The sequence below is a fragment of the Brachyhypopomus gauderio genome, unplaced genomic scaffold (assembly GCF_052324685.1).
Source record: "Brachyhypopomus gauderio isolate BG-103 unplaced genomic scaffold, BGAUD_0.2 sc45, whole genome shotgun sequence".
NCBI classification, from domain to species: domain Eukaryota; kingdom Metazoa; phylum Chordata; class Actinopteri; order Gymnotiformes; family Hypopomidae; genus Brachyhypopomus; species Brachyhypopomus gauderio.
The window spans coordinates 514870-541268 of NW_027506871.1; the positions used below are offsets into that span (position 1 = coordinate 514870).

Below are 26399 nucleotides of genomic sequence, written 5' to 3' on the forward strand. Positions count from 1 at the left end.
ACAGACGGTTCTGCCTTTATCGGTCGGTGTGGAGTTTTATGCATGAGGACGTATTCGTCCGCGAGAACCGCAGCCTCCGCGACACTGGATGTTTTTTGTTCACTTAGATACACCACTACTCTATCCGGTAAACAATTTTTAAACTCCTCCAGTAGTATCAATTCACGTAGGGAATCGTAATCCGTCACTTTGCTGGCCGTACACCATTTATCCATCAGCACCTCTTTCTCTCTAGCAAACTCAGACGTCGACCTCGGACTCCCTGAATGGTGGGACCATTATCACATGCTTACTTACATCAAAAGAACCTGCAGAAGCGGCCACTGCCGTACTGGCAGGGCATCCCTCAGGACTGGGCTTATGCTGGGGCTTAGGAGCAGGCCCAGCAGTGGAAATTGGAGCGTTATCAAGGGAAACCAATGAGGGCCTAGCCAGGGCTGAGGCCTGAGAAGTGATCCTTGCCTCCTGCATGGCTAGCTCCCTCAATCGTATTTCTCGGTCCACCTCTAGCTCCATTCTCCTTATGGCTAATCTTGTCTCGATCTCTGCTTGGCGCTCACGTGCCTTTTCCTTTTCCTGGGACTCCAGTTGGAGGCGTGCGACACGTACTCAAGCACGTGCAGCGTCTCTCGATCCGGACGAGATAGTGGGCGACAGAGGATCAAACCGGGGTAGTGTTACTTTTTCCTCTACACCAACTGCACCCTGCCCAATCCCCTCCTCGGGGGCAGGAGTGCGTTTGGACAATGACGGGGCGGTAACACCACACAACACCCCCAAAGTAATCAGCCCATTTTGCATGGCTGTTCTTATATGTCTCTTCAGCATACCCCTAGTCACCTGGAAGTTATAGTGGGTGGCTATGGCCAGAAGATCATCCTTCCTACAACTGTCCAACTTATCCACGCTAGGAGAAGAAACAAACAAGGCCAAATCAAACGTTGCCATTGTACAGCTAACGAGCTAACGAACCAACAACCAAACCGCAATACCACACCAACCAAGACCAGACCGTCCAAAGCAGATCTATCCCGGAAGAGCCCCCACCTGTTACGCCCCTCCCTGGTTTTAGGCTCTCGTCTAGGCTACAGGGGAGGAACAGCAACCATGGCCGGATCTAGGTGGCGAAATATTAGGCATGATACTGGAGAGAACCTCTTAAACCTGGTTTATTTACAACACTACAATGCACAACCACACTTCCACCAGACACAACCCACAACAAAACTCTATGTACAACTTATAAATTATATACACACACACCAACCTCTCACTGGGGCCACACAGGTATGAGAACGGAGGAGGCCGCCCAAGGAAAGAAATAAAAACAAAAACTCTAACTAAATCCCTAACTACTCCCACACATATATACACATACCTCTTTCTTAGTCCTACTAAAAGTACAGGGGTGGCGACCTCCGCTTACCTGATGTTTCTATACAGAGGTAACCTACGTGTTGCACGATGTAAATGCGCGCACGTACTTCCCTGTTCCCCAAACCTAGCGGCACCGCTCTCCCTCTCAAGTGTGGGAAAGGTGATTAAATACGCCCGTATCAGGCGTAACACATGGGACTGAACGTCAACAACATACGTAGCATAACCGCCACACGTAATACACAAACACAGAGTCCTGCTCTTCCTCCTTGGTGAGCGCTCTCTCTCTCTCTCCCTCTCGGTTCTCTCTCATCCGCGCTCTCGCGAGCAGCGCGCAACCCGCATAAATATTCGTAGCTCCGCCCCATGCTCCCGCGGTGCAGAGGACAGCATCCAATAGGAACCTGGAGAAACACAAGAAAACACCCCCACACGCAGACACACACAGAACTCGAAGAAAACCAAGTTGGGCACGTAACACGTAACACACGTCAACATCGTTATCTTTTTTATTCCTCTCTACCTGTTGGAATGTATCAATAGATGTGGTGTGTGAATTGTTAAAAATACTTGCTCTGTCCATTCTCCCCATAGTCCGGTCTCTAGTCAGTTGGACTGATCCGTTCCCTGTGGTGCTCCCCCCTCATCTCTAGTCAGTTGGACTGATCCGTTCCCTGTGGTGCTCCCCCCTCATCTCTAGTCAGTTGAACTGATCCGTTCCCTGTGGTGCTCCCCCCTCATCTCTAGTCAGTTGGACTGATCCGTTCCCTGTGGTGCTCCCCCCTCATCTCTAGTCAGTTGGACTGATCCGTTCCCTGTGGTGCTCCCCCCTCATCTCTAGTCAGTTGGACTGATCCGTTCCCTGTGGTGCTCCCCCCTCATCTCTAGTCAGTTGGACTGCTCCGTTCTCTGTAGTGCTCCCCCCTACATCTCTAGTCAGTTGGACTGATCCGTTCTCTGTGGCGCTCCCCCCTCATCTCTAATCAGTTGGACTGATCCGTTCCCTGTGGCGCTCCCCCCTCATCTCTAGTCAGTTGGACTGATCCGTTTCCTGTGGCGTCCCCCCTCATCTCTAGTCAGTTGGACTGATCCGTTCCCTGTGGCGCTCCCCCCTCATCTCTAGTCAGTTGGACTGATCCGTTCTCTGTGGCGCTCCCCCCTCATCTCTAGTCAGTTGGACTGATCCGTTCCCTGTGGCGTCCCCCCTCATCTCTAGTCAGTTGGACTCACCCGGGTCAGTGGAGCTTGTAGTTGGATCACCTGGACAGGAGCAGTGGGTGGTGGTCGTCTCAGGGGGGACAGCGTCCAGGTTGGGATCAGCCTGCAGCGTCAGACACTGAGAGGGTTGAGGAGGACCTGCCTGCTTCTCTTACCTGCTTCTACCTGCCACATTCAACTGCCTTACAATTTACACAAACCTACATTTACCTTTCCTACATCTACATGTTTTTACCCTTCTGACAACTTCTCCCTTAATTTCCTCGTGTGTTCCACACTGAAGGATCCCTGAACTGAGAACACAAAGTCTGACACACATTCTGGAACTTTCTCTACTCTCTCTGGACGATGGTTATCATAAATTAACATTAGATGGTGTTGTGTACTACAGTGATGTGTCTTTAGTTTATCATAAATTAACATTAGGTGGTGTTGTGTACTGCAATGATGTGTCTTTAGTTGATCATAAATTAACATTAGATGGTGTTGTGTACTGCAATGATGTGTCCTTAGTTTATCATAAATTAACATTAGGTGGTGTTGTGTACTACAGTGATGTGTCTTTATTTTATCATAAATTAACATTAGGTGGTGTTGTGTACAGTAATGATGTGTTCTTAGTTTATCATAAATTAACATTACGTGGTGTTGTGTACTACAATGATGTGTCCTTAGTTTATCATAAATTAACATTAGATGGTGTTGTGTACTGCAGTGATGTGTCTTTAGTTGATCATAAATTAACATTAGGTGGTGTTGTGTACTGCAGTGATGTGTCTTTAGTTGATCATAAATTAACATTAGGTGGTGTTGTGTACTGCAATGATGTGTCTTTAGTTGATCATAAATTAACATTAGGTGGTGTTGTGTACTGCAATGATGTGTCCTTAGTTTATCATAAATTAACATTAGGTGGTGTTGTGTACTACAGTGATGTGTCTTTATTTTATCATAAATTAACATTAGGTGGTGTTGTGTACAGTAATGATGTGTTCTTAGTTTATCATAAATTAACATTAGGTGGTGTTGTGTACTACAATGATGTGTCCTTAGTTTATCATAAATTAACATTAGATGGTGTTGTGTACTGCAGTGATGTGTCTTTAGTTGATCATAAATTAACATTAGGTGGTGTTGTGTACTGCAATGATGTGTCTTTAGTTGATCATAAATTAACATTAGGTGGTGTTGTGTACTGCAATGATGTGTCCTTAGTTTATAATAAATTAACATTAGTTGGTGTTGTGTACTACAGTGATGTGTCTTTATTTTATCATAAATTAACATTAGGTGGTGTTGTGTACAGTAATGATGTGTTCTTAGTTTATCATAAATTAACATTAGGTGGTGTTGTGTACTACAATGATGTGTCCTTAGTTTATCATAAATTAACATTAGATGGTGTTGTGTACTGCAGTGATGTGTCTTTATTTTATCATAAATTAACATTAGGTGGTGTTGTGTACTGCAGTGATGTGTCTTTAGTTTATCATAAATTAACATTAGGTGGTGTTGTGTGCTACAATATTGTGTTCTTAGTTTATCATAAATTAACATTAGGTGGTAAGTCAAGGCAAGTTTATTTATACAGCATCTTTCATACACACTGGCAATTCAAAGTGCTTCACACAAGAAAAGAAGAAGCTTATTACGACCCGAGGTCTGTCACCTTGGGAAGGCCATTGCCCACAAAATAGAATACATAAAAATTAAAACAAGATTTTTCACAGAATGAAAATAGAAATCAAAATTAATTAAATAATGAAATCAAAGAGAAATAAAAATGTTTACACTATTAAAAAAAGATAAAATGATTAAGAGATAAATAATTTAAAAGATAATAAAAGCAATAAAACTGGAAACTGAGAGAAAATAAAAAAGAAAATTAGAATAAGTAAAAGATAAATAAAATAAATTATTATACTTGTGTGTACTGCAATGACGTGTCCTTAGATTATCATAAAATTAACATTAGTTGGTGCCCATTTTACTATTCTTACTGAGAGACCTATAAATTTTAGTTTAATCTAGGCCTGTGTGTGCTGTAATCACCTCCACATTTTCCAGTCCTTATATAAACTGAGGGTCAATATGTCTGCATAAGCACAATTTTTTTATTATTTACAGGGGGGAGCGTCTGTTGAGAACATGTTTTGTAACACCTAAGACTTCCTCATTCTGTTGCACGTAATGTTAAAAAATAACATCTATACGAGAAAACCAGCAACGTGGCATTTTCTATCACAATGTATTTGAGTATTTGACTTAGTGTAAAGGAAACACTGCTAAATCTATTCTTGAATGACATCTCTGAAGTCTGTTGAGAGCTATCAAACCACACATGGTGGTACAGAGAGAGACGTGAACACTGATACCTACTGAGGTTGAAACAGCCCAGAATTCAGTTTACAAAACTCCGTATCAAGGATGTAAAAGAAACTCAAATAAAACCAGAACTAAAAAAAACAAAAGGACATATTTGTTTAAGTAATTGTAGTTCAAATTGTCGTATCAAATACTTGATCACATTGTAACACAATCAAAATCACCTATGACATCACAGAGATGGTGTGGTCTTACAGTGGAAAATGAACTCACATCATAATATTAACTGTAGAAACTGACACTCTGATACACACGTTAATATAGTAACAGCACTGGAGACTTCAGTCCTGCATTAGCACTGTGTGTTCAGGAATATGTGGTTTAGTCTACATGGGTCCCTTCATTAACATCATCAGATCTGACAGAGTCTTTCTCCACTCTGTTATTGTACCAGTGATTGGAGGAACTGTGACAGGAGAGACATGGAGCCCAAACCCAGTGTGTGGTAGTGTCCTGTCTACACACTACCTCTACATGTGCAGACTACACTCTACCTCTACATGTGCAGACTACACTCTACCTCTACATGTGCAGACTACACTCTACCTCTACATGTGCAGGCTACACTCTACCTCTACATGTGCAGACTACACTCTACCTCTACATGTGCAGACTACACTCTACCTCTACATGTGCAGACTACACTCTACCTTTACATGTGCAGACTACACTCTACCTCTACATGTGCAGACTACACTCTACCTCTACATGTGCAGACTACACTCTACCTCTACATGTGCAGACTACACTCTACCTCTACATGTGCAGACTTACACTCTACCTCTACATGTGCAGACTTACACTCTACATCTACATGTACAGACTACACTCTACCTCTACATGTACAGACTACACTCTACATCTACATGTGCAGACTACACTCTACCTCTACATGCGCAGACTACACTCTACCTCTACATGTGCAGACTACACTCTACCTCTACATGTGCAGACTACACTCTACCTCTACATGTGCAGACTACACTCTCCCTCTACATGCGCAGACTACACTCTACCTCTACATGTGCAGACTACACTCTCCCTCTACATGCGCAGACTACACTCTACCTCTACATGTGCAGACTACACTCTACCTCTACATGTGCAGACTACACTCTACCTCTACATGTGCAGACTTACACTCTACCTCTACATGTGCAGACTACACTCTACCTCTACATGTACAGACTACACTCTACCTCTACATGTGCAGACTACACTCTACCTTTACATGTGCAGACTACACTCTACCTCTACATGTGCAGACTACACTCTACCTCTACATGTGCAGACTACACTCTACCTCTACATGTGCAGACTTACACTCTACCTCTACATGTGCAGACTACACTCTACCTCTACATGTGCAGACTTACACTCTACCTCTACATGTGCAGACTACACTCTACCTCTACATGTACAGACTACACTCTACCTCTACATGTGCAGACTACACTCTACCTTTACATGTGCAGACTACACTCTACCTCTACATGTGCAGACTACACTCTACCTCTACATGTGCAGACTACACTCTACCTCTACATGTGCAGACTACACTCTACCTCTACATGTGCAGACTACACTCTACCTCTACATGTGCAGACTACACTCTACCTCTACATGTGCAGACTACACTCTACCTCTACATGTGCAGACTTACACTCTACATCTACATGTACAGACTACACTCTACCTCTACATGTGCAGACTACACTCTACCTCTACATGTGCAGACTTACACTCTACCTCTACATGTGCAGACTACACTCTACCTCTACATGTGCAGACTTACACTCTACCTCTACATGTGCAGACTTACACTCTACCTCTACATGTGCAGACTACACTCTACCTCTACATGTGCAGACTTACACTCTACATCTACATGTCCAGGCTACACTCTACCTCTACATGTGCAGACTACACTCTACCTCTACATGTGCAGACTACACTCTACCTCTACATGTGCAGACTACACTCTACCTCTACATGTGCAGACTACACTCTACCTCTACATGTGCAGACTACACTCTACCTCTACATGTGCAGACTACACTCTACCTCTACATGTGCAGACTACACTCTACCTCTACATGTCCAGGCTACACTCTACCTCTACATGTGCAGACTTACACTCTACATCTACATGTCCAGGCTACACTCTACCTCTACATGTGCAGACTACACTCTACCTCTACATGTGCAGACTACACTCTACCTCTACATGTGCAGACTACACTCTACCTCTACATGTGCAGACTACACTCTACCTCTACATGTGCAAACTACACTCTACCTCTACATGTGCAGACTTACACTCTACCTCTACATGTGCAGACTTACACTCTACCTCTACATGTGCAGACTACACTCTACCTCTACATGTGTAGACTTACACTTCTTTAATGATTCATATAATCATTACCACATGTTTATCACTATTGATTATTTATTTTGTTATTGATTACTCATTCTTCTAAGAAACATGCTTAGACTTTAAATAACACAGGTACAAGTCTTACTGAACAAAACACAAAGCACGTAAATATAGGAGACAAATTCTGCTCTGTAGAGTGCGTTAATAAAGGACATTCTCTGGAGAGTTTGTTAATAAAGGTCATTCTCTGAAGAGTGTGTTAATAAAGGACATTCTCTGAAGAGTGTGTTAATAAAGGACATTCTCCGGACATTCTCTGAAGAGTGTTAATAAAGGACATTCTCCGAAGAGTGTGTTAATAAAGGACATTCTCTGAAGATTGAGTTAATAAAGGACATTCTCTGAAGAGTGCGTTAATAAAGCACATTCTCTGAAGAGTGCGTTAATAAAGGACATTCTCTGAAGAGTGCGTTAATAAAGGACATTCTCTGAAGAGTGTGTTAATAAAGGGCACTCTCTGAAGAGTGCGTTAATAAAGGACATTCTCTGAAGAGTGCGTTAATAAAGGACATTCTCTGAAGAGTGTGTTAATAAAGGGCACTCTCTGAAGAGTGCGTTAATAAAGGACATTCTCTGAAGAGTGTGTTAATAAAGGACATTCTCCGAAGAGTGTTAATAAAGGACATTCTCTGAAGAGTGCATTAATAAAGGACATTCTCTGAAGAGTGTGTTAATAAAGGACATTCTCTGAAGAGATTGTTAATAAAGGACATTCTCTGAAGAGTGCATTAATAAAGGACATTCTCTGAAGAGTGTGTTAATAAAGGACATTCTCTGAAGAGAGTGTTAATAAAGGACATTCTCTGAAGAGTGCATTAATAAAGGACATTCTCTGAAGAGTGCAATCACTGAAGAGCTGTCATACAAACTCAAACACTATACCTCTATGCACTCTACACTCAGAAGTGTGGACATGTGATATTGGACATGTGACTGATGCTATATCTCACGTGATCTTGAACATGTGACTGATGCTATATCTGTTGGTTCTTCAGAATAATCCTGGAATGAGATAAACACACACATACAAACACACACGCACACACACACACACACACACACACACACACACACACACACACACACACACACACACACACACACACACACACAGTTCTACTTTATTATTTGCACATTGTAGTACACAAAATATACACAAGTATACACTTGTATTTGTGTACACAAGTATTTTGTGGAGAGATAATATATATGTGTGAATCTTAGTTGTAGTTTGCAATAGTGTAGAGCAGCGTTTCTCAAAGTGTGGGGCGTGCCCCACTAGTGGGGCGCATGGGTATTGCAGGTGGGGCGCAAGCAATTGGAAGAAATAAACCTTTTTAAAGCCTGGTTTAAACTTGAAGCCTGGTTTATACTTGACGCGGCGCGAGGGTCCGCGCGGCGAAAATGACGTAATCACTGTGGCTCCGTCTGTACGCGAGGGCCTCGCGCGCTGTCGCTACGCGAGGTCGTGCACCTCTCGAATTTTGTAACTTCGCACCGCGCCTCAGCGCAATGAACAAAGTCATGTTTGCATGGTTCATACACCTTTACAAGGTGGAATTAAAGCATTTGTACATCACTTTCAATGTCCATTTCAATATTTCCCAGCACGATAAACTTAAATAAGTTAAATATTTATACATATACTCGAAATGATTCGCTTTTAATCACATTATTTAATGGTGGTTTATTTTCAAAACGCCCAATCTTAACGTCTTCACGTTCTCTCATGTTTCGTCCTGGAATTACAAGAAGCTCGTATTTGTTAACGTAATACAAGAGAACTGTTCAGTCAGACAGCTATTTGTTGTGAAACGAGTTACAATTTCAAGCATTTTAAAGTACTTTCAAACCTGAAACACAAAGCAACATTAAAATTCGTCAGGTAAATGTTCATTCCCCTGTTTTTGAGGGATGTTTCTTTATACTCCCACATATCGTTTCGGACACTGCACGCGGAAAGTACAGTATAAACGCCTCCACCTTTCGCGCAGGGTCGCGTGAGGTGGGCGGAGTCACGTGCTACGGTCACTTGCGAGCCTGTCGTTTTAATGCTTTTTCGTTTTGCATAAACCCCGGATGTTTCAAATGTCTGCGGAAAAGTGTGAACCAGGGCTAGATTCGGCCCTTTAATGAATTTATACTGCCGCCCCCCCCGGTCAACAAATCACGTTCGCCACCCCCCATTTGTATTTTATTACCATTTTGTTTGGGTGATATGGGACAGGTGGGGCATGGAATTTCCCCTTCTTCTGAGGTGGGGAATGATAGAAAAAGTTTGAGAACCACTGGTGTAGAGTGACTTTGTGAAATATAAAACATCAGATTCATGTGCTTACCTGTCAGGTTAATGTTCTCACCTGTCAGGTTAATGTGCTCACCTGTCAGGTAAATGTTCTCACCTGTCTCAGGTCTTGTTCTCTCTTCTTTGCATGGCTCACGGTTGAGTAGGTGAGCTCACACTACAAGAGAACAAACACACTGGTGGATTTCGTGTGGTAGATGTTCATCCCTGGACTGATCCTCAAGGACACCACATACCTCCTCTCCTGCTGACGGACGCTTCCTGTCAAAGACGCTGTCTGAATATACAGTACCACGGTCTCCTCAACCTGGAGAGACATGATTAACCCCCACGTTACTGTCTGAATATATCACACTCTCCTCAACCTAGAGAGACATGATTAACCCCCACGTTACTGTCTGAATATATCACACTCTCCTCAACCTGGAGAGACATGATTAACCCCCACGTTACTGTCTGAATATATCACACTCTCCTCAACCTGGAGAGACATTATTAACCCCCACGTTACTGTCTGAATATATCACACTCTCCTCAACCTGGAGAGACATTATTAACCCCCACGTTACTGTCTGAATATATCACACTCTCCTCAACCTGGAGAGACATGATTAACCCCCACATTACTGTCTGAATATATCACACTCTCCTCAACCTGGAGAGACATTATTAACCCCCACATTACTGTCTGAATATATCACACTCTCCTCAACCTGGAGAGACATGATTAACCCCCACATTACTGTCTGAATATATCACACTCTCCTCAACCTGGAGAGACATTATTAACCCCCACGTTACTGTCTGAATATATCACACTCTCCTCAACCTGGAGAGACATTATTAACCCCCACAATACTGTCTGAATATATCACACTCTCCTCAACCTGGAGAGACATTATTAACCCCCACGTTACTGTCTGAATATATCACACTCTCCTCAACCTGGAGAGACATTATTAACCCCCACGTTACTGTCTGAATATATCACACTCTCCTCAACCTGGAGAGACATTATTAACCCCCACGTTACTGTCTGAATATATCACACTCTCCTCAACCTGGAGAGACATTATTAACCCCCACGTTACTATCTCTATATTTCACACACACACACACACACACACACACACACACACACACACACACACACACACACACACACACACACACACACACACACACAATAATTCTGGAGCTGTTTTACCTCGTTGTGTTTGCTTTCTCCTCTCTTCTCTTGACTGTTTTGTTTTCTTCCTGAGTAAAGAGAATATGAGCATCTGTCACTCACACACATGCTGGGATGTTGTTTACATCATCACACATGACCCCTGACCTGTTGGACTGGATTTAAGTGTGAAGATGAAGCACTACACACACACCACTCAGGAATTCTGCTGATGTTAACATCTTGGTTCAGTTTCTTACTCACACCAAGACCACAGTGGTGCTGCAGTGTGTATGTCAACATAGCTGAAACACTGTTCACGGTCACTGTCAAACTACCACATTGTTCACCCTCTTACACTATCACCCTCTTAAACTATCACACTGTTGACACTGTCAAACTATTAACACTGTCACACTGTTCACTCTGTCACTATGTTACACTGTTCATTCTGTCACTGTCACACTGTGTGCTTATTCATACCTTTCACACATGTGCAGTAAGCACCATCATCCGCTAGCAGCACTAGCAGCACTAGCAGCACTAGTGGCACTAGCAGTAGCACCAATGACAGCAGCGGGATCTGGATGGTGATTGGCTTCCACAAGCCAGGACACATCTGGGAATCACCTGCTATATTTGCTTAACACCTTAGAAATACAAACTTATTCTAATTCAGTCCAATTATTTAATCAATTTAATCACTCAGAACACTTGAAATGAAAGCCAAAGGAGGAACAGAGTGTAAGAAAAAATGATATAAGACAATCTGAGTGTGTGTTAAAGGAAAACCTTCTGAACCAGTGGGTACTGGTTTCAGTGCTGTGATGCTCATGGGGACCCCAGTCATGTCTGAGACACTGGGACTGTACTTGTCTGACTGGTCAGTGTAGAGGGGGACAGGTGTGGGGACAGTCCTTATATGACAGGGTGTGGGGACAGGTCCTTATATGACAGGGTGTGGGGACATGTCCTTATATGACAGGTGTGGGGACATGTCCTTATATGACAGGGTGTGGGGACATGTCCTTATATGACAGAGTGTGAGGGCATGTCCTTATATGACAGGTGTGGGGACATGTCCTTATATGACAGGGTGTGCACTATTAAAATATATCAATATATTCCCCTGAGTAACTTTCAGACATTAGATATGGGCTCTACTAGTATGAGAGTTAATGTACAGTGTAGTTTATATTACCTCCTGTATGTCCAGTGAATGGTGTGTTCACGTTCTCTGACGGAGAGAAAACTGTTGAATGCAGAACACAAATATCTTTAAATGATCATAGAAACCTGCAGCAACAAACATTTCTATGAAGGTAAAGGAACCGTATTACTGTTACTGCTCTAGTGTGAATGTGTGGGACCTCAAGACCAAACTGCTGTTAAGCTGCACTGTGAGATCCACATGGTGAGGTTTCTGTCTGCCACTCTCTCTCAGAACCACAGTGCTGAAAGGTTTAGTTGAGCTTGAACTCTTTTACCTTTAATGGAGAGGCAGATGCTGATGGACTGCTTGTTGTTGACTGTACACCTGTATGTTCCCTGGTCTTCCTCAGTCAGGTCAGAGAGGAGTAGAGAGAGATTTGCTGGATGGTTCTGGTGAGACATGTGGACTCTGTCTCTGTGGTGTCTGGTCCCGATGGACACCTCTGTCCATGCAGACTCAGTAGCCTACTGGAGATCAGATGCTCCCATTTGACACTGGCAGGTTTGGTGTGGGGGTCAGTGCAGAAACAGGGCAGGAGAACAGACTCTCCGGGGTATTTGATCAGTTCTGCCCCTGGACTCTCTGACAGTGTGCAGCCTGCCAAACATGCATTATCTGTTTACTGGAGATTGAATTCATTTATGAAATACATGAATGTGCAGACGTCTTAGACACCTTTAGATTTGTTATTTAATAACAGCACATTGACCATAAATTCAGAATTTTTCGGTCTCTTTATATTTACCATTGCTAAAGCACCAACTATTATGGTGGTCTAGGACTGAATCTGCTAACTCAATTTCTGATGCTTTTTTATAATCTGAACATGACAACAGATCAGCTATAATCTCTCACTGTACACCTACAAGGTGTAGTAGGTGTAGTCTCTCATTGTACTCCTACAAGGTGTAGTAGCTGTAGTCTCTCACTGTACCCCTACAAGGTGTAGTAGCTGTAGTCTCTCACTGTACCCCTACAAGGTGTAGTAGCTGTAGTCTCTCACTGTACACCTACAAGGTGTAGTAGCTGTAGTCTCTCACTGTACCCCTACAAGGTGTAGTAGCTGTAGTCTCTCATTGTACTCCTACAAGGTGTAGTAGCTGTAGTCTCTCACTGTACACCTATAAGATGTAGTAGCTGTAGTCTCTCACTGTACACATACAAGGTGTAGTAACTGTAGTCTCTCACTGTACACATACAAGGTGTAGTAACTGTAGTCTCTCACTGTACACCTACAAGGTGTAGTAGCTGTAGTCTCTCACTGTACACATACAAGGTGTAGTAGCTACATCTGTTGGATTTGCATAATACATCCAACCCTTACATTTATCCAGTGTTAAGCTTCATGTAAATAGATGTTCTAAGTCACATGACCTAATATTAAAGGACGTCATGTCTTTCATTTGAAGTAATTTATATTAATCTGATAATCACACTTCATATCAGCTGTTAGCAGGTGAAGTAGGTGTTGTAACCCTCTGAGTTCATAAAGAAGTTGGGATACGTGAAGAGAGACATTTCAGTGTACGATACACACGTGTACATGTATGACCAGATAAACACATCCCATCCTGCCTAGATCTGAATCTTCTTCTAGATCTTCTTCTACAACATGAGCTCCACCAGGAACAAGCTACAGTCAAATGATCTACCCTAACAACCACCTTGTGCTGGGTGTAGCTGACTCTGTCTCTAGTGTGAGGTGTTGTGTTGGTGTAGTTGACTCTGTCTCTAGTGTGAGGTCTTGTGCTGGGTGTAGCTGACTCTGTCTCTAGTGTGAGGACTTGTGTTGAGTGTAGCTGACTCTGTCTCTAGTGTGAGGTCTTGTGCTGGGTGTAGCTGACTCTGTCTCTAGTGTGAGGTCTTGTGTTGAGTGTAGCTGACTCTGTCTCTAGTGTGAGGTCTTGTGCTGGGTGTAGCTGACTCTGTCTCTAGTGTGAGGACTTGTGTTGAGTGTAGCTGACTCTGTCTCTATTGTGAGGTCTTGTCCTCATCATTGTCCAGCATCATTAGAGACCCCTCCCACCCCACACAGCATCATTAGAGACCCCTCCCACCCTACACACCATCATTAGAGACCCCTCCCACCCCACACAGCATCATTAGAGACCCCTCCCACCCCACACAGCATCATTAGAGACCCCTCCCACCCCACACAGCATCATTAGAGACCCCTCCCACCCAACACACCATCATTAGAGACCCCTCCCACCCTACACAGCATCATTAGAGACCCCTCCCACCCCACACAGCATCATTAGAGACCCCTCCCACCCCACACAGCATCATTAGAGACCCCTCCCACCCCACACAGCATCATTAGAGACCCCTCCCACCCTACACAGCATCATTAGAGACCCCTCCCACCCCACACAGCATCATTAGAGACCCCTCCCACCCAACACACCATCATTAGAGACCCCTCCCACCCTACACAGCATCATTAGAGACCCCTCCCACCCAACACACCATCATTAGAGACCCCTCCCACCCTACACAGCATCATTAGGGACCCCTCCCACCCCACACAGCATCATTAGGGACCCCTCCCACCCCACACAGCATCATTAGAGACCCCTCCCACCCCACACAGCATCATTAGAGACCCCTCCCACCCCACACAGCATCATTAGGGACCCCTCCCACCCCACACAGCATCATTAGGGACCCCTCCCACCCCACACAGCATCATTAGAGACCCCTCCCACCCAACACACCATCATTAGAGACCCCTCCCACCCCACACAGCATCATTAGAGACCCCTCCCACCCCACACAGCATCATTAGAGACCCCTCCCACCCCACACAGCATCATTAGAGACCCTCCCACCCCACACAGCATCATTAGAGACCCCTCCCACCCCACACAGCATCATTAGAGACCCCTCCCACCCCACACAGCATCATTAGAGACCCCTCCCACCCAACACACCATCATTAGAGACCCCTCCCACCCTACACAGCATCATTAGAGACCCCTCCCACCCCACACAGCATCATTAGAGACCCCTCCCACCCCACACAGCATCATTAGAGACCCCTCCCACCCCACACAGCATCATTAGAGACCCCTCCCACCCTACACAGCATCATTAGAGACCCCTCCCACCCTACACAGCATCATTAGAGACCCCTCCCACCCCACACAGCATCATTAGAGACCCCTCCCACCCAACACACCATCATTAGAGACCCCTCCCACCCTACACAGCATCATTAGAGACCCCTCCCACCCAACACACCATCATTAGAGACCCCTCCCACCCTACACAGCATCATTAGGGACCCCTCCCACCCCACACAGCATCATTAGGGACCCCTCCCACCCCACACAGCATCATTAGAGACCCCTCCCACCCCACACAGCATCATTAGAGACCCCTCCCACCCCACACAGCATCATTAGGGACCCCTCCCACCCCACACGGCATCATTAGAGACCCCTCCCACCCCACACGGCATCATTAGGGACCCCTCCCACCCCACACGGCATCATTAGAGACCCCTCCCACCCCACACGGCATCATTAGAGACCCCTCCCACCCCACACAGCATCATTAGAGACCCCTCCCACCCCACACACCATCATTAGAGACCCCTCCCACCCCACACGGCATCATTAGAGACCCCTCCCACCCCACACACCATCATTAGAGACCCCTCCCACCCCACACAGCATCATTAGAGACCCCTCCCACCCCACACAGCATCATTAGAGACCCCTCCCACCCTACACAGCATCATTAGAGACCCCTCCCACCCCACACAGCATCATTAGAGACCCCTCCCACCCCACACAGCATCATTAGAGACCCCTCCCACCCCACACAGCATCATTAAAGACCCCTCCCACCCAACACACCATCATTAGAGACCCCTCCCACCCTACACAGCATCATTAGAGACCCTCCCACCCCACACAGCATCATTAGAGACCCCTCCCACCCAACACACCATCATTAGAGACCCCTCCCACCCTACACAGCATCATTAGAGACCCCTCCCACCCTACACAGCATCATTAGAGACCCTCCCACCCCACACAGCATCATTAGGGACCCCTCCCACCCCACACAGCATCATTAGAGACCCCTCCCACCCCACACAGCATCATTAGAGACCCCTCCCACCCCACACAGCATCATTAGGGACCCCTCCCACCCCACACAGCATCATTAGAGACCCCTCCCACCCCACACGGCATCATTAGAGACCCCTCCCACCCCACACATTGTGTATACTACATGTATACTATGTACACTTATTGCACACTTGCCCTGTCTCTTTGCACTATTGCTACTATTTGCACTTCTGGTAGATGCTAACTGCATTTCGTTGCCATGTACCTGTACTGAGCAATGACAATTAAGGGAGTACACACAGTAGGCTCTGTGATCCGGGCCCGGGCACGGTTGCCTGCCGAAGCACGGTTCGTTTGGCTAGTGTGAGCGCTCCAACCGTGCCCGGGCCCGGATCAGTTAACCGTGCTCGGGCCCGCTTGGTGCCTCGTCTGATTGGTTCATTTCGCTGGAACTCAAACATGACGTCAGCGATTAGCAGACAATCGTTGTGTTAAATTATCGATAAATCTGTGCTTGCACCGTGTTTCTGCACTCCCAAAACGACTCCAAAAATACAATAAAAAGAGAATCGTGAACTCCATAGTGTTGTGCGAGCGCGCTTTTTTCCAAATAAAGTCACGTTGTGATGACGTAAGCGTGCTCGGGCCGGGTTGCTGAAGCCAGTGTGAGTGCAGGCCAGCGGGGGAGTGGGGAGGGGGGATAACCGGGCCCCAGCACGGAACCAGCAAACCGTGCCTAGTGTGAGTACGCCCTAAGTTGAATCTTTCTATCTAACACAACATGACCAAATTCATCAGTGTACCTGTAACAGTGAGACTGAAGTTCCTATGTTGATTGTGATTAATCCAGCATGAATATAATCCACTATCCTCTTCAGTCAGGTCTGAGATCAGTAGAGATAGATTTCCTGGAGATCCCTCATTAAACCTCTGAACTCTGCCACTGTAGTGGGGACTGAGTTGAGTAGAGTGGAGATCTTCATGGTGTGGTGATCTCCACTTCACTCTCCACTCTCCACTCCACCTTTCATTCAGATGAGTGCAGGAACAGGACAGGAACACAGACTCTCCTGGAGATCTACTGACCTCAACATGCTGCTTATTCTCTGACAGACTGCAGCCTAGAGAGAGAATGAGAGAGAGAGAGGGAGAGAAAGGGGATAGAGAATGAGAGAGGAATAGAGAGAATGGAAGAGGGATAGAGAGAATGGAAGAGGGAGGGAGAAAGAATTTCTTTAAATGTCTCTCCTTAATTTCCAGCAATGCTTTATGCATTTACAAAAACATTGTATGTTGACAGATATTACAGTCATGTTTGTTCTGTTATTTCAGTCATGTATGTTCATATTTTGATTTATGTTCATATTTATATTTAGCGTTTAACACATTTCCATTTCCTTTTTTTACATTATTTTATTTTAAACTCTACAGTTTTAGCATTGATAAATATCATATACAGTATATACTGTATATATATATATATATATATATATATATATATATATATATATATATATATATATATATATATATTCTAGTTTATCTATTTATGTTTCCGGTGCCGCTCGAGTGGCAGCCAGTTACACCAGAGTCACACAGGAGACAATAAAACACTGGACCTGTTCTATGCCAGTACAGAGGGGGCATATAACTCTTCACCCCTCCCTCCCCTGGGAAGATCAGATCACAACCTGGTTCATCTCCTGCCTGTGTACAAACCCCTCGTACACAGAGAGCCAGCTGTCACTCGCACAGTGAAGAAATGGACTACAGAGGCTGAAGAGGCTCTGAAGGACTGTTTTACCACAACACTGTGGGAGGAACTGTGTGATCCTCATGGGGACGACATTGAGGGCCTCACACACTGCATAACGGACTATGTCAACTTCTGTGTGGAAACACTGTACCCACGAGGAGTGGATCAACACTGATATAAAGGCTCTCCTCAAGGAGAAGAAGAGGGTTTTTAGATCGGGTGACAAGGAGGAGATGAAGTCTGTGGAGGAACTGAGGAGGAAGATCAGAGAGGGTAAAACCATCTATAGGAGGAAGATCAGAGAGGGTGAAACCATCTACAGGAGGAAGATCAGAGAGGGTAAAACCATCTACAGGAGGAAAATCAGAGAGGGTAAAACCATCTACAGGAGGAGGATCAGAGAGGGTAAAACCATCTACATGAGGAAGATCAGAGAGGGTAAAACCATCTACAGGAGGAAGATCAGAGAGGATAAAACCATCTACAGGAGGAAAATCAGAGAGGGTAAAACCATCTACAGGAGGAAGATCAGAGAGGGTAAAACCATCTACAGGAGGAAGATCAGAGAGGATAAAACCATCTACAGGAGGAAAATCAGAGAGGGTAAAACCATCTACAGGAGGAAGATCAGAGAGGGTAAAACCATCTACAGGAGGAAGATCAGAGAGGGTAAAACCATCTACAGGAGGAAGATCAGAGAGGGTAAACCATCTACAGGAGGAAGAACAGAGAGGGTAAACCATCTACAGGAGGAAGATCAGAGAGGGTAAAACCATCTACATGAGGAAGATCAGAGAGGGTAAAACCATCTACAGGAGGAAGATCAGAGAGGGTAAAACCATCTACATGAGGAAGATGGAGGACCAACTGCAGCAGAACAACATTAGTGGAGTCTGGAATAGTCTCAACACTACTTCAGGTCACAAGAAGTCTGACTCACAGTGGAGTCTGGAATGGTCTCAACACTACTTCAGGTCACAAGAAGTCTGACTCACAGTGGAGTCTGGAATGGTCTCAACACTACTTCAGGTCACAAGAAGTCTGACTCACGGTGGAGTCTGGAATAGTCTCAACACTACTTCAGGTCACAAGAAGTCTGACTCGCGGTGGAGTCTGGAATAGTCTCAACACTACTTCAGGTCACAAGAAGTCTGACTCACGGTGGAGTCTGGAATAGTCTCAACACTACTTCAGGTCACAAGAAGTCTGACTCACAGTGGAGTCTGGAATAGTCTCAACACTACTTCAGGTCACAAGAAGTCTGACTCACAGTGGAGTCTGGAATAGTCTCAAAACTACTTCAGGTCACAAGAAGTCTGACTCACAGTGGAGTCTGGAATAGTCTCAACACTACTTCAGGTCACAAGAAGTCTGACTCACAGTGGGGGACCAGAAGTGGGTGAATGAACTCAATCTCTTCTTCAATAGGTTTGATCATTCTCATGCTCCCCCCACTACACAAACACCACTGCTGGATTCTCCCTGTCTGGCACTACCAGCACCCTGCCCTCCCCCCACTCCCACACCCACCCTGCCCCCCCCCCCCCCACACCCACCCTGCCCTCCCCCCACTCCCACACCCACCCTGCCCCCCCCACTCCCACACCCACCCTGCCCTCCCCCCCACTACCACACCCACCCTGCTCCCCCCCCCACTCCCACACCCACCCTGCCCTCCCCCCCCACTCCCACACCCACCCTGCCCCCCCCCACTCCCACACCCACCCTGCCCTCCCCCCACTCCCACACCCACCCTGCCCTCCCCCCACTCCCACACCCACCCTGCCCCCCCCCCACACCCACCCTGCCCTCCCCCCACTCCCACACCCACCCTGCCCTCCCCCCACTCCCACACCCACCCTGCCCTCCCCCCACTCCCACACCAACCCTGCCCCCCCCCCCCACACCCACCCTGCTCTCCCCCTCCCCCCACACCCACCCTGCTCTCCCCCCACTCCCACACCCACCCTGCCCTCCCCCCACTCCCACACCCACGCTGCCCTCCCCCCACACCCACCCTGCTCTCCCCCCACTCCCACACCCACCCTGCTCTCCCCCCACTCCCACACCCACCCTGCTCTCCCCACTCCCACACCCACCCTGCCCCCCCACTCCCACACCCACCCTGCCCTCCCCCCACTCCCACACCCACCCTGCCCCCCCACTCCCACACCCACCCTGCCCTCCCCCCACTCCCACACCCACCCTGCCCCCCCCCACTCCCACACCCACCCTGCCCTCCCCCCACTCCCACACCCACCCTGCCCCCCCCACTCCCACACCCACCCTGCCCTCCCCCCACTCCCACACCCACCCTGCCCCCCCCCACTCCCACACCCACCCTGCCCCCCCCACTCCCACACCCACCCTGCCCTCCCCCCACTCCCACACCCACCCTGCCCCCCCCACTCCCACACCCACCCTGCCCTCCCCCCACTCCCACACCCACCCTGCCCTCCCCCCACTCCCACACCCACCCTGCCCTTTTTCAGTTTCATTATGTTTTGTAAACCTTTGTACATAAAGATTCAGTTTAAAATTTTTATCTTAGATATTTTTTTAATACTTCCTTTCTCTGTTCCTTCCTCTCCACTGCTGTTACATTGCAAATTTCCCTGTGGGGGGATGAATATAGGATTATCTTATCTTATCTTATGTGTTATACTTTGTTGGCAGTTGTCACGGTAGGCCAGTCCCAGAGCACAGGGGACACGCCCACTCCCAAACACACCTACACAAGGACACGCCCCCACTCACAGTCTCCACCCACTGTCACACCTACACAAGGACACGCCCTCACTCACAGTTCCCACCCACTGACACACCTACACAAGCACACGCCCCCACTCACAGTCTCCACCCACTGACACTCCTACACAAGGACACGCCCCCACTCACAGTCTCCACCCACTGACACACCTACACAAGGACACGCCCCCACTCACAGTCTCCACCCACTGACACACCTCCCTATCGTCTAACTCTCCTGTTTCTCATGTATCAGCCTATAAATGTCTACAGGTCCCTCCGTTCAGTGGTGTGAATCCTCCAGTCTGTCCTGAGAGAGCCAGTCTGCTGCACCCTGAATGTGTCTCCTTCTCTCCTCCAGCAGCCCAGTCTAGTGCCTGTTTAGCTCTGCGCTGGGAGCCCTTACTGTAGCGTCTAGCGTCTTCCTTTAGTTTGGTGATCTGTGTAGGTTCTTCTCTGTTGTTCTGGACATTAAAGACGTAACAGCTCCACTCTCTCCTCCTGCTGCTCCTGCCTCCTCACTGCAGTGACCTTCCCAACATGATGGAGCTCCGTCCTAATGAGCTTCTTTCTTTTGTGTGTGAACCACTTTGAGTCTCCAGTGTGTATGAAAGGTGCTGTAGAAATAAACTTGCCTTGACTTGCCTACATTGTCATTTTGTGTTTTTGTGCAGTTTGTTGTTTTATTGTTCAGTTAACAAAAAGAAAAACCTTTCCAGCATGTGTCCTTAGACTCTTGACCACTAACATAAACCATCTGAACCCTTCCAAACTGCCTCTACACACTGCTGGAACTGGGATGTGAGTGACTCACCTCTAACGACTAGGTGGAAATATGTAAACTCTCCACAGTAGTAATTTCCAGTGTCTTCTTCACTGAGGTTTGAGATGAGCAGAGAGAAGTTACTGGAGGGTGTTTGATCAAATATGGAGACTCTGCCCCTGTAGCGTCCTGCCTCATTAGACACCACAGTGCGATGTGTAGACTGAGGTGAAGATCCAACGGTCCATTTGATGATGTCATGGTTGTCTGGACAACGGCAGGACAGCAGTACAGACTCTCCTGGAGAACGACTGACAATTAATTCTTGAGGATCCATCCTGGTGCAACCTGCAGAAGACACAGTGCAATAAAACCATCATCACCTTCTACCTGCAGTGTACCACACATTCATTACTTCATTCAGTGATCTCTAATGCACTGTTCTGTGAGTGGAGGAGGAACTGATCTTGGAACAGACTGTACCAGACAGGTCAATATCAAACACTAGTACCTAAACCCAGAGGACAGGTCAATATCAAACACTAGTAACCAAACCCAGAGGACAGGTCAATATCAAACACTTGTAACTAAACCCAGAGGACAGATCAATATCAAACACTAGTAACTAAACCCAGAGGACAGATCAATATCAAAAATATTAAAAACTGTATTATTTGCTGATGATACACATTTATATTGTTCTGGGGAAAAACTGGAATGGCTTCTGAATACAGTAGGAAGATAATTAAGTACTTTAAAGAGATGGTTTGACATTAATAAGTTATCATTGAATCTAACTAAAACAAAGTTTATGATATTTGGTAACCGAGAAATTAGAACTGAGGTAAAACTTGGTATAGATGATGTTGAAATTGAAAGAGTGTATGAAAATAAATTTTTGGGGGTGATAATAGATAATAAGTTATGTTGGAAACCACACATAAATAATGTAAAAACTAAAATGGCCAGAACTATTGCAATACTGTATAAAACCAAACATCTTTTAAATCAAAATTCACTATATATACTGTACTGTTCTTTAATAGTTCCACACATGACCTATTGTGTGGAGATATGGGGAAATGCATATAAAACGAACACACATCCAATTTTCATGCTGCAGAAAAAAGCAATACGAATGATCAACCAAGCAGGATATTATGAATCAACCAATAAACTGTTTCTTAAAAAACATGCTCTAAAATTTTATGATATAGTTGATTTACATATTGCACAGATAATGTATAAGGCAGAAAAAAATTATCTTCCTAACAGTATACAGAAGTTATTTGAAATTAGAGACAACACATATGAACTTAGGGAAACAAGTAGATTTTAAAAAATAAGAGCAAGGACTAATATAAAAAATAGATGTGTATCGGTTAGGGGGTTAACTTTATGGAATAATTGCAGTAAGGAAATGAAAATGTGTAGTTCAGTAAGTAAATTCAAAAAAATGTACAAGAGTAAAGTAGTAAATTCTTATAAACTTGTACAATGATTATATATGGATTAGGTGATATTTAATTATTCATTTATTTATTATTTATTTTAATCTTATTTTGTGACTTTGCTTTGGTATACAAATTGTGAGAATGGCTTAATGTAAAAAGGGTAGGTAAAATAAGCTACAAGCTTCAACCTATACCTTTTCGGTTATATGTATTTTGCTGATATGTTTATTTATAACTGAGGTTGTGTTGTTGTTTTGTTTGTTTGTTGGTATATATATTCTTTTTGATTGTGGAGCACATAACCGAAATAAAACTTTTCAAATAAAAAAAAAAACACTAGTAACTAAACCCAGAGGACAGGTCAATATCAAACAGTAGTAACTAAACCCAGAGGACAGGTCAATATCAAACACTAGTAACTAAACCCAGAGGACAGGTCATTATCAAACACTAGTAACTAAACCCAGAGGACAGGTCAATATCAAACACTAGTAACTAAACCCAGAGGACAGGTCAATATCAAACACTAGTAACTAAACCCAGAGGACAGGTCATTATCAAACACTAGTAACTAATCCCAGAGGACAGATCAATATCAAACACTAGTAACTAAACCCAGAGGACAGGTCAATATCAAACACTAGTAACTAAACCCAGAGGACAGGTCAATATCAAACACTAGTAACTAAACCCAGAGGACAGGTCAATATCAAACACTAGTATCTAAACCCAGAGGACAGGTCAATATCAAACACTAGTAACTAAACCCAGAGGACAGGTCAATATCAAACACTAGTAACTAAACCCAGGTGCTGGGGTTGTCTCCATGTCCTCTATCGTACACACAGCAGTGCTACACACACACAGCATGAAGACACACACAGATACACATGTAGAACTCACCTGCAGTCACCTGTAGTCCACAGTAGAGGAGAAACACACACACCAGCATCTTTAATCAAGAGACCCAAACAGGTGTGGAGCTCTGGAAACACACTGCTTCCTAGTTCTCTCTCTCTCTCTCTCTCTCTCTCTCTCTCTCTCTCTCTCTCTCTCTCTCTCTCTCTCTCTCTCTCTCTCACACACACACACACACACACGTTTAGCAGTGTCCAATTTTATAGTGTGACGTGTAACTGACATATTTAGTTTTGCATAATACCACATCCCCCTGCAGTGTGAAACAAGACAAGTTTTTTTATTTTTCGCCATTAGAGAACTACTCTCTCTCTCTCTCTCTCTCTCTCTCTCTCTCTCTCTCTCTCTCTCTCTCTCTCTCTCTCTTTTGGTGTGTCTGTCTCTCTAATGTCTAGCAGTTCCACTTTGGTAGTGTAAGATGTGTAACTGGCATTTTTAATCTTTCATAACACCACATCTTTCTACATTTATAATTCTTCATAACACGTCCACTTTATTGTTGTTCATAATGTTTGGTAACAAATTTAAAAAGTGGATTTTTTTTCATCAGAACACATTTTCTTGATTCATCAGTGATACTAAATGTAAAAAGCACTTCAGAATGCAAAAATAATTCACATTTGTTAACTGTTTATAGGGTCAAATAATAATTATACAATGTAAATTGTTCAAAGACATGAATGAATCAACATTTTACATTAGCATTTTATTTAAATCACACTACAGTCGATTTGGTTCATTTCTCACATCATGGTTTACATTGGCATCACAACTAGTGTATTTCTCAAAACAGTGCAAACAGCAAAACTCAATGAAATACCTGCAAAAGCAGATACTTCACTCAAAATTCTTTGTTTTTCCACCAAAAACAAATTATTAGGTCAATCAACTTGTCAGTGCCATCAGAGTATCTGTGTGTGATTGCCTATGAACAATGCAGTCAAAATATTTAGTCATGTTGTCAGTGTAACAGTGTAAACTGTAACTATATTCTAATGGAAACTAGCTTAGCTTTTGATATCACGAACGCTGCACATTCTGTGGTTTGTGTGGTTGAAATTATGTAAATCTTAAATGGTGAGCACAACAAAAGTCTGAAACAATTGGTTAAGATGATAAAGTAAAATACATTTACTTTTATGCAATTTCCCGAAGGGATCCGTCCCAAGGGATCAATAAAGCTCTATCTATCTAAAATAAATAAATAAATAAAATACTAATGTAAAATGTCGATTGTTATGATTGGTGCTGTTATTAAAACTATTGCTTTACTTCTATTTCTGTGATGATTTAGTACAGCTGTTGTCACCCAAAGACCAAAACAGTCAACTCAGACTCCACAGTCAACTCTGATTCTGACTCCAAGGTCTCCACTCAGAACTACTGACAATCACTTAATTCACCACTAGATGGAGCCAGAACTCAACAAAGGCTTTCAGCAGCATAAACATTAACGTACATTAGGGGTGCACGATATGGACTAGAATTACGATGTGCGATAACATTGTTGGATATCCCGATATCGATGTGAACCACGATAAATTAAGATTAAAATACAGAGATGTAGTGTCTCTCTGAACAGCAGCACGTTAATTCGTTTTTTTTTTACTGTGTAATGAATCCAGAATAATTCCAAATATTTTGCAGGTTTATTCAACAATAGATTCAATCTAGGTTTATACTTTCACGAGTGACCGTAGCGCGACTCCGCACACCTCGCGTAACCTCCGCGAACGACGGAAGCATTTAATCTTGCCGTGTCACATTCTTTGCAGTGTTGTCCGAAACGATATGTAGGCCTAGTAGTATAGAAAAAACACCCCTCAAATACAGGGAAATGAACATTTACCTGACCAATTTTAATGTTGCTTTGTGTATCAGGTTTGAAAAGTGCTGGAATTTAGGCTAAAGTACTTGAAATTGTAACTACTTCGTTTCACAACAAATATCTGTCTGACTGAACAGTTCTCTTGTAATTACATTAACAAATACGAGCCTCTTGTAATTCCAGGACGAAACATGAAAGAACGTGAAGACGTTAAGATTGGGCGTTTTGAAAATAAACAACCATTAAATAATGTGATAAAAAAAGCGAATTATTTCATATCATTTAGAGTATATGTATAAATATTTAACTCAATTAAGTTTAACGAGCTGGAAATTATTGAAATGGACCTTGAAAGTGACGTACAAGTGCTTTAATTCCACCTTGTATAGGTGTACCCGGCAAACATGACTGTTGTCATTGCGCTGAGACGCGGCGCGCGCGAACTTACAAAATTCGAGAGGTGCACGACCTCGTGAATCGATAGCGCGAGACCATCGCGCACGGGCGAAGCCACCGTGATTACGTTATTTTCGCCTTGCGGACCCTCGCGCTGCGTCAAGTGTAAACCAGGCTTAAACCAAATCGCGTGTCTGATGAGCGTGTTCACCTCACTCTGCCTCTTGCCTACTTACGTCACGTGATCATAGTCTGCAGCGCGAATAGCTCCCTCTATTGCTGGACGAGGATAATGCAATTTGAGTTTGCTGTTATTCAAGGAGTTATCGTGGCTCTTTCGATGTGTTT

At 44.6% G+C, this 26399-nt stretch overlaps 1 protein-coding gene across 6 annotated transcripts; it reads right to left on the minus strand.

The window, feature by feature from the left end:
- Positions 1-4163: 4163 nt before the first annotated feature.
- LOC143486802 (uncharacterized) lies at positions 4164-23931 on the minus strand. 6 transcript variants are annotated; one of them, XM_076986244.1, is made up of 10 exons: positions 23813-23931; positions 21507-21803; positions 16992-17309; positions 12381-12703; positions 12095-12145; positions 11377-11512; positions 10933-10982; positions 9962-10032; positions 9823-9882; positions 4164-8422 (listed from the first exon to the last, which is right to left on the minus strand). In XM_076986244.1, exons 6-9 carry the CDS (start codon positions 11510-11512, stop codon positions 9858-9860), a joined length of 282 nt encoding a protein of 93 aa, XP_076842359.1. In that variant the 5' UTR covers positions 12095-12145; positions 12381-12703; positions 16992-17309; positions 21507-21803; positions 23813-23931; the 3' UTR covers positions 4164-8422; positions 9823-9857. The 6 variants fall into 5 exon arrangements, 4 of the variants coding, with proteins under 4 accessions (XP_076842359.1, XP_076842355.1, XP_076842354.1 ...); XM_076986240.1 differs by lacking the exon at positions 11377-11512 and having other exon boundaries at positions 12381-12573; XM_076986239.1 differs by lacking the exon at positions 11377-11512.
- Positions 23932-26399: the final 2468 nt, after the last annotated feature.

Excerpts from the sequence above, each read along its gene's own strand:
- LOC143486802 (XM_076986240.1), bottom strand. The coding sequence starts at position 12,507 with ATGTCTCACCAGAACCATCCAGCAAATCTCTCTCTACTCCTCTCTGAC. Across the intron at positions 10,033-10,932 it reads GAGAAAGCAAACACAACGAG|GTTGAGGAGACCGTGGTACT; the intron begins GTAAAACAGCTC and ends ATGTCTCTCCAG. Across the intron at positions 9,883-9,961 it reads GTCCGTCAGCAGGAGAGGAG|TGTGAGCTCACCTACTCAAC; the intron begins GTATGTGGTGTC and ends GTTCTCTTGTAG.